This window comes from Coregonus clupeaformis, chromosome 16, assembly GCF_020615455.1.
Source record: "Coregonus clupeaformis isolate EN_2021a chromosome 16, ASM2061545v1, whole genome shotgun sequence".
Taxonomy (NCBI): Eukaryota; Metazoa; Chordata; class Actinopteri; order Salmoniformes; family Salmonidae; genus Coregonus; species Coregonus clupeaformis.
In genome coordinates, this window is record NC_059207.1 from 4395559 (window position 1) to 4404062 (window position 8504).

Genomic DNA, 8504 nt, shown 5'->3' on the forward strand with positions numbered 1-8504 from the left:
CTCCTCTTAAATGGCTGTGTGAAGTTGCTGGATATTGGCGGGAACTGGAATACGCTGTCGTACACGTCGAGCCAGAGCATCCCAAACATGCTCAATGGGTGACAGGTCTGGGGAGTGTGCAGGCCATGGAAGAACTGGAACATTTTCAGCTTCCAGGAATTGTGTACAGATCCTTGCGACAAGGGGCTGTGCGTTATCATGCTGAAACAGAAGGTGATGGCGGCGGATGAATGGCATGACAATGGGCCTCAGGATCTCGTCACGGTATCTCTGTGCATTCAAATTGCCATTGATAAAATGCAATTGTGTTCATTGTCAGTAACTTATGCTTGCCCATACCATAACCCCAGCGCAACCATGGGGCACTCTGTTCACAACGTTGACAGCAGCAAGCCGGTTGCCCACACAACGCCATAGACGCTGTCTACAGTTGAACCCGGGATTCATCCGTGAAGAGCATACTTCTCCAGCGTGCCAGTGGCTATCGAAGGTGAGCATTTGTCCACTGAAGTCGTTTACGACACCAAACTGCAGTCAGGTCAAGACCCTGGTGAGGATGACGAGCACGCAGATGAGCTTCCCTGAGACGGTTTCTGACAGTTTGTGCAGAAATTCTTTGGTTGTGCAAGCCCACAGTTTCATCAGTTGTCTGGGTAGCTGGTCTTAGACGATCCTGCAAGTAAAGAAGCCGTATGTGGAGGTTTTTTTGGAAACTCCATTTTCTTTTCCACCTAAAGGCCATAAGAGAATGTTTGAATAAAGATGACTGTCATCTGAAAGGAGTCCATTAACCTGTGTTGAATGTTGAGATTACACTGCCACTTTGGTCCATAGACTAGTGTTGAATGTTGAGTGTTGAGTTTACACTGGTCTCTTTTGTTAGGCTCTAATCTCAGCCTGTCAATCACTTCCACCTCTTCCGATGCAGAGGCTGATCCTCTCATCACAGAGCCTCTGTGGCATGTTATCTCTGACCTGCTTTCTGACACGGAAACACACACACACACCTCTGAGGAATGCATTATTTTAGAGAAGACAAAAGGGACATATGTCATGTTATAGAATTTAAACAAAACATCTCAGTTGTTTCTCCAACCAACAACAAGCTCACAGATTGTTAGAAGAAGAGAATCCATAAAGTAATGCATAAAATTCATCATGGCACATCAAATACTGATTTCAGTTACACCTTTATTGTGTAAGGACAAAGGGGGCCTGAGAACTACTCAATGACACATCACCCAAATGACCACCCTTGGCCTCCATAGACCTCATTTCCCTTCCTTTCCTTCCCTACACTCATAACACCCCTCTCCTTCTCGCTCACTTTCTCCTCCTCTAACGGTGAGAGAATGAGGGGAGAATGAGGGAAGAGGGAGGAGAGGAGTGAGTGTTTTTGTTCAGGAGGAGAAAGGCGTTCTCCTGTGTTCTCAGGATGTTGCTGTTAAAGCCTGGAGAAGTGGGCTTCCTGTCTAGGGAAACGATCAGAGAACAGACAAGGCCCTGGGGTTAAGACGCTGTGTTCCCTAAGCGGACGCAGACACTTTGTGCTGCACAGATCACCAAGCAGATTGAGGGAAGAAGGGGTTCTGTGGAACTATTTCTACTGGATGGATTTTAGAACTGTATGGGAGACGTGAGTGAAAAGACTCTCAAAATATGTTTTCTTGTGCTAGATCTCTTTTTTATGCTTTAGTTGAGTGGGTTTGACTTTGAATATCATGCACCACCTGTTGACATGGTTGTAGTTTACATGCTTGTGTAATGTTCTGATTGAATGTTGTAGAAATGTTGTAATAATGTTGTAAAATGATCCTCCTATCATCTTCATTATCCTCAGGTTTTCCACCAGGACTAGAGACACCCAATCAATAGATCCTAAGCAGAGTGAGATATTGGTGCTGGACACCCGACTCTGGGAGCTAAAAGAAACAATATGGACAGATCACATGCATATGAATTTATGGATGACTTTGATTAGAGACAACTTCCTTGGTCAAACACATCTATTTTCACCTTTTCTACCGGAATTGTGAATTAATTTAATGGATCTAAAATCCAGAGACTCTCACACCACCGTCTCTCTCTGGGAATATAGATCTGTATCAGAGGGTGAGAATAAGCACCTGTGTACTGTAGCACCTGGTTTCTTGTAAAAGGACTTTGAGGGTTCCCCCCCTCACCCAGAGACTGTTAGAGACCATGTCCAACAACAATGACAGCTGCAACCTCCCCCTGAACACCGACACACTTGGTCTCACCTACATCTACAGCATGGCCTTCTCACTGGGTCTCCCTTGCAACTTGCTGTCCCTCTGGGGACTGTACCAACTGGGCCGCTCCGGTGGGGGTGGCTGCCAGCTGGTCTACATCCTCAACCTGCTGCTTTCTGACCTCCTCCAGCTGCTCACCCTCCCCCTCTGGATCCTCTACCTCCAGGGGGCGCACCGATGGCCCTACGGCCGCCCCTCCTGCGAGTTCGTGGGCTACGTCTTCTACGTCAATGTCTACGCTAGCGTGGTGTTCCTCTGTTTGATAGCGTTGGACCGTTGCCTGGCGATAGTACACCCATTGAGTAGTCGTGGCGTGCGGACGGTGCGGGTGGCGGCAGTGTCTGGAGTGGCGGTCTGGACGCTGACCTTCCTGTTCTGTTTAGGCGGGTTGCTTCCATCGGTGTTCGACGCGGAGAGGCTGCTGTGTCTGGAGCAGTACCCCGTCAGCCTCAGATATGCCCACTTTAAGATCGCTACAGTCATCATGGGGTTCCTGCTGCCCTGTGGTATACTGGGGTGAGTGGGAAACTGAGTATGAGGAATGATTGGCTGACTCAATGTGTGATTTCATAAGGAAATAGAGGAATGTTGCCGGTACTCTGCAAAATGTATGTCCCTTTAAAGTTTTTCAATAACAATTTGTCTGTATGTGTTGATATTGGACAACCAACATTAAGTTGCTTTTATATACACATGTAGTAACTATATAAACTAGAAACACCATTGTAATAACATGTTCTTAGATGGAAAATTATGTATGGCTATTAGAAGGGTCTTGACAAATGGAAATCTTGAAAAAGAAAAGGAGAGCAGCACACTCTAGGAGCTCAGATGCAATAATTGAATATCCTCTTTCAGGTACAGTCTCGCAAAAAGAACCATTCTTGCATTCTAACTACATGCTATTCAAAGTGCTCTGAACAAATTAAGGGAATCATTCACAAACATTGGCACATTCTAAGATCCGATGACAGTATTGGTAATGTGTTTTTGGACCCTCCATTGGTTGTATTCTCGCGGGGCAGAAACCTCTGAGATCAAGTGGTTAACTCTGATTTACCACCCCTAAATATCCCTGCACAATATCTATTTGCGCCTCTACCGGATGGAAACTACAAGTGTAACGGCTGCGCTCAATGCAATGGCACTTAGAAATGTAGATCCTTTAAACACCCCCAAACAGGGAAACAGATCCCAATCAAAGGTGTTGTCACGTGCTCCACTAAGGCAGTTATTTATCTTATAACTTGTCCTTGTGGTAAACATTATGTGGGTAAAACAAAGCTCGTATTAAAAGTACGAATCTCTGAGCATCGTAGCACCATTAGGTGCAAAAACTCGACATACCCAGTCACTGCCCACTTTTTGGAAGCGAACCACTCGATTTCGTCCCTACGTTATATCGGCATCGAACGTGTCACCCTCCCTAGGAGAGGGGGTGACCTCGACAACTTATTGTTAAAACGAGAGGCTGCCTGGATCTTTAATTTAAAGACCCTTGCTCCCTTCGGTCTCAACGTAGACTTTGATTTGAAACCATTCTTACATTTACATCATTTAGCAGACGCTCTTATCCAGAGTGACTTACAAATTGGTGTATTCAACTTATGATAGCCAGTGGGACAACCACCTTTTTTTTAATGAGGGGTGGGGGAAGAAGGATTACTTTATACTATTCCAGGTATTGCTTAAAGAGGTAGGGTTTCAAGTGTCTCTGGAAGGTGGTCAGTGACTCCGCTGTCCTGGCGTCGTGGGGGAGCTTGTTCCACCATTGGGGTGCCAGAGCAGCGAATAGCTTTGACTGGGCTGAGCGGGAACTGTGCTTCCATAGAGGTAGGGGAGCTAGCAGGCCAGAGGTGGATGAACGTAGTGCCCTCGTTTGGGTGTAGGGTCTGATCAGGGCCTGAAGGTAAGGAGGTGCCGTTCCCCTCACAGCTCCGTAGGCAAGCACCATGGTCTTGTAGTAGATGCGAGCCTCAACTGGAAGCCAGTGGAGTGTGCGGAGGAGCGGGGTGACATGAGAGAACTTGGGAAGGTTGAACACCAGACGGGCTGCAGCGTTCTGGATAAGTTGTAGGGGTTTAATGGCACAGGCAGGGAGCCCAGCCAACAGCGAGTTGCAGTAATCCAGACGGGAGATGACAAGTGCCTGGATTAGGACCTGTGCCGCTTTCTGTGTAAGGTAGGGTCGTACTCTGCGAATGTTGTAGAGCATGAACCTGCAGGATAATCTTGTGATTATTGTGATTTTGCTATTCATTGTAAAAGTTTGTGGGCCTATGTAGCCAAGTTTTATCTATGATCGTATGCTATCCATGTTTTTTGTGTGTTCTGTTTAACTGTGAATTAACCAATGCTATTAGGCCACACCCGGCCATGATTACAGACACCTGTGTGTGTCCTTTGACACTATATAAACTAGTGATCCGCAGTGTTTGTCATTATACCCTGATGAAGACAGCTTGTCTGTCGAAACGTTGGTTATTAGGATATTAAATTATTGCATCTGAGCTCCTAGAGTGTGCTGCTCTCCTTTTCTTTTTCAAGTGTTTTACTCAGTTAGCCAGCACCTCGCTTAAATAGGTGTGCGTTTCTTTCGCCTCTATATTAAATGGTCATATCTAACATATTTATCTGATACAGATGACCTTTGACGTTGGCCTTTGTATTCCTCTCGCTTTCTTCAGTTACACCTCCGTCCGCATCGGGGTGACCCTCCAACAGTCGCCCTCCGTCTCCGACCAGGACCGTCACAAAATCACTGGCATCCTTGTCGTCATCACAGTCATCTTCATCGTCGTCTTCGGACCCTACCATCTGGTCGGGGGGTACCGTTTCGTCTCCCTCCTCCTCATAGACGACCCCTGCGAGTTGGAACAGTCCATTTTCCTGTGCTACCGGCTGTGCTACGGTCTGACCAGCCTCAACACCCTGCTGGACCCTCTGTTCTACATCTTCCTGTGTCACGACGCCCGTCTGGAGCTCCAAAGGTCCCTAATGCCCTGTCTGGGACGGGGGCACACAGCCCCCAAACAGGTCAGACTTAGTCTCAGAGGGCATCCTGATCCGAGTGACAGTGTGTAAAGACCGGATTGGATGAACGGTTTCTTTGATCCTGAATGAAGAAAGAACCTGGATAAACTGTGTTATGTTTCCTGTTCTTTGATGGACATACAGACAGTATATTATAGTATATTATAGTGTTTTATTGGACTTGCTCAAGGAACTGACTCCACTGGTTTGACTGCTGAGCATTGGTGATGGAAAAAAGCAGCGATTGTGCCACCCAGTGGGGAGAGCATATATGTTGCTAGCTGAAATTTGAAATTGCCTTTCATCAGCTTCACTTTCCTGCTGTGCCCGTCCTCTCTACCTGTTGATGCACTGCCATAGCTGCCTCAGTTACTACTGCCATGTGAATGTACTATAACAATAATGTAATAATGTCAAATATGTCTCGACTGTTTGCTTGTTATGATTTTATACTTTAATTTGCTTATTGCAGTAAATAACATCAATTGAAATATATTCCTTAATTACAGATATATCATTCCAAAAAAGTGTATACCATCCTCAGCCAATGAAATATACCAACACACACATACAGAACCAAACCATTCCTCGCAGCTGTTCTCTCTTATTCAGTAGAGTAAAAAGGTTGCCCAGTTTCAGAGCAGAGGTTTGAATAATTGGATGCCAGTTGAGTCTCAGTTCACTGGTAGAGCTGAAACCGAATGACCATCATGCAGTTTTGTGGCTTGTGGTTTATTTTAATGTTCAAAATTGTCTGTCAAGGCTGTACTACAAGACCATCAGAAATATAGCAGATGTATTTAGCCTACTCGGAATGGGTACCGTAAAGAAACTAGCAAGCAAATATAAAAGCATACTAGCGCATAGCTGAGTCTATACTTTACAGTTCACATTGCTCTACATTTCACTAGATTGAGCACGCTATGGAAAGCATTGCAAAAACACACTAAATATGTCCTTTCTGCGTGTATGCTGTACATAATACTGGTTCAAAAGTCCATGACATATCAATGAATCATGATGTATCCCACAGTTGCAGAACCTGGACCGGAACCAAATTTGACAGAACACCTCCCCCTCAGAATTTCTCAATCAGCAGGGTGTGGCTTCTCCTGCTCCATCTCCTCCTCCGCCCTGGAGTCTCCTCCTCTCAGGCTGGGGTTGTTGTTGTGGGACCTCATCCCCTTCAGCAGCAGCTCTGAAGCACTGATAGAGGAGTGTTGGGTGCTGCGTCGCCGTGACAACTCCCCTAGGTCTTCCGCCAGCACGGTCTCCAGCACCGCTCCCAGAGATTGTCTGATCTTACCGCACAGGTCCGGGCAGCTGAACACATAGAGGATGGGGTTTAGCACACTGTTGAGGAAGGCTAGACTGGCGGATTGGGGCAGGCCGCTGGCCACTAGGGCCCGGAGGGAGGGTTGATACTGGGCTACAGCTTCCAGGACGCTGAAGATGTGGTACGGAGCCCAGCAGACCACAAAACTCACTACCACCGCTACCACTAGCCGCACAAAGCGGAAAGAGCGCCGGTTGCGGCCACGCCGTGCGATGCCAATGGTCACCAACACGTAGCTTCCCACAATGACCACCAGGGGGAGTATGAAGGCCAGGAGGAGCTTAGAGAAGGCCAGGGCATCCTGGCGAGCCTCACACAGCTCTCTTAGGTCAAACTCCCTAACAAGGGAATACTGGGCGTAGTTATAGTAACACATGACCCGCCCGTCACGCCGGCGAATAGTATCCCGGAACAGGTAGTATGGTAGCGTACAGAGTACGGCCAGGGCCCAGATGATCCCACACACTCTTCCAACCAGGCGTATATTCCTCCGGTTCTGGGCCCAGACGGGCTTCAGCACCACCAGACAGCGGTCCAGGGAGATGGCTGCCAGCAGGAAGGCACTGACAAACATGTTGAGGAAGAAGACGGCGGAGTGGAGCTTGCAGAAGGTGGTGCCCAGGGTCCAAGTGCCTCCGCGGGCCAGGAAGATGGTGAAGAAGGGGAGGGAGGCTGTGGAAAGGAGGTCCGAGGCAGCCAGGTTGAGGATCCAAACACTGATGACTGTGCGGCGGACGCGGAAGCCCACCACCCACAGGATGAGGAGGTTCTCCAGGATACCGAAGGAGGAGACCAGGCCGTGGAGACACACCATAGCCAGGTTCAAAGCCCCCGCTCTGGCTGAGGAGTTGGAGGGCACGCTGACGTTCACCATGGCCTGGATGAAAGGGCAGTAGACAGGGCTGCTGGAAGTGTTCATTTGTGATTCTGATTCTGACACTTTGTCCACTTCGGTTCTGAATTCCTGTGCCCAACATTGCAAAGAAACACAAGGCAAAGATGCATTAAGGATTGTAATGTTGTCAGTAGTAATGGCGATCAGGCACTTGCAGGTGATACTGTTGTGCAACTGTTGAACACATTATTAGTCATTGTGGTTTCTGTACAAGACATCTAAAACGGATAAGAGAGAGAGAGATGGTTTATCTCTCCATCTCACGCGCTCCACATCCTCTGTACTCATTGTAAACACTCTGTAGGCTCGCAATGTCTATAAAGGTGAAAGCCATCGCACAAAATCACATTCTACTACTTACCTCTTTAAATAGTGCTAACCTTTCATGTGTTGATGAAAATGTAGTCTATAGCTTTTGTGTAAGCCTAACTTTCACATTAAATACAGATCCCAAAATGTGTCTGTTATTCTAGAATTCATCTACATTGAACAAAAATATAAACGCAACATGCAACAATTTTTTACTGAGAACTGGAACATGCGGTCCTACACGTCGATCCTGAGCATCCCAAACATGCTCAATGGGCGACGTCTCTGGTGAGTATGCAGGCCATGGAAAAAGACATGGGGTCGTGCATTATCATGCTTAAACATGAGGTGATAGCGGCGGATGAATGGCACGAAAATTGGTAATTCACAGTATCTCTGTGCATTCAAATTGCCATCGATAAAATGCAATTCTGTTCGTTGTCCGTAGCTTATGCCTGCCCATACCATAACCCCACCGCCACCATGGGGCACTCTGTTCACAACGTTGACATCAGCAAACCACTTGCCCACACGACGCCATAAACACTGTCTGCCATCTTCCCGGTGCAGTTTAACCTGGGTTTCATCCGTGAATAGCACACTTCTCCAGCGTGCCAGTGGCCATCGAAGGTGAGCATTTGCCCACTGAAGTCGGTTA

At 47.3% G+C, this 8504-nt stretch overlaps 2 protein-coding genes across 2 annotated transcripts; one reads left to right on the forward strand and one right to left on the reverse strand.

The window, feature by feature from the left end:
• The first annotated feature begins 2202 nt into the window (after window positions 1–2202).
• Window positions 2203–5357, forward strand: si:dkey-165a24.9 (G-protein coupled receptor 4). Its single transcript, XM_045225872.1, has 2 exons — window positions 2203–2789; window positions 4961–5357. Exons 1-2 carry the CDS (start codon window positions 2203–2205, stop codon window positions 5355–5357), a joined length of 984 nt encoding a protein of 327 aa, XP_045081807.1.
• A 1037-nt stretch (window positions 5358–6394) lies between these two features.
• Window positions 6395–7561, reverse strand: LOC121572603 (prostaglandin D2 receptor 2-like). The gene has a single exon (XM_041884637.2). The coding sequence runs from the start codon at window positions 7559–7561 to the stop codon at window positions 6395–6397; it is 1167 nt and encodes a 388-aa protein (XP_041740571.2).
• Between the last annotated feature and the right edge of the window lie 943 nt (window positions 7562–8504).

Bases quoted from the DNA above. Each gene is read 5' to 3' on its own strand.
- si:dkey-165a24.9 (XM_045225872.1), top strand. From the start codon at position 2,203: ATGTCCAACAACAATGACAGCTGCAACCTCCCCCTGAACACCGACACA. The intron at 2,790-4,960 runs GTGAGTGGGAAA...CGCTTTCTTCAG, and splicing joins CTGCCCTGTGGTATACTGGG to TTACACCTCCGTCCGCATCG.
- LOC121572603 (XM_041884637.2), bottom strand. From the start codon at position 7,561: ATGAACACTTCCAGCAGCCCTGTCTACTGCCCTTTCATCCAGGCCATG.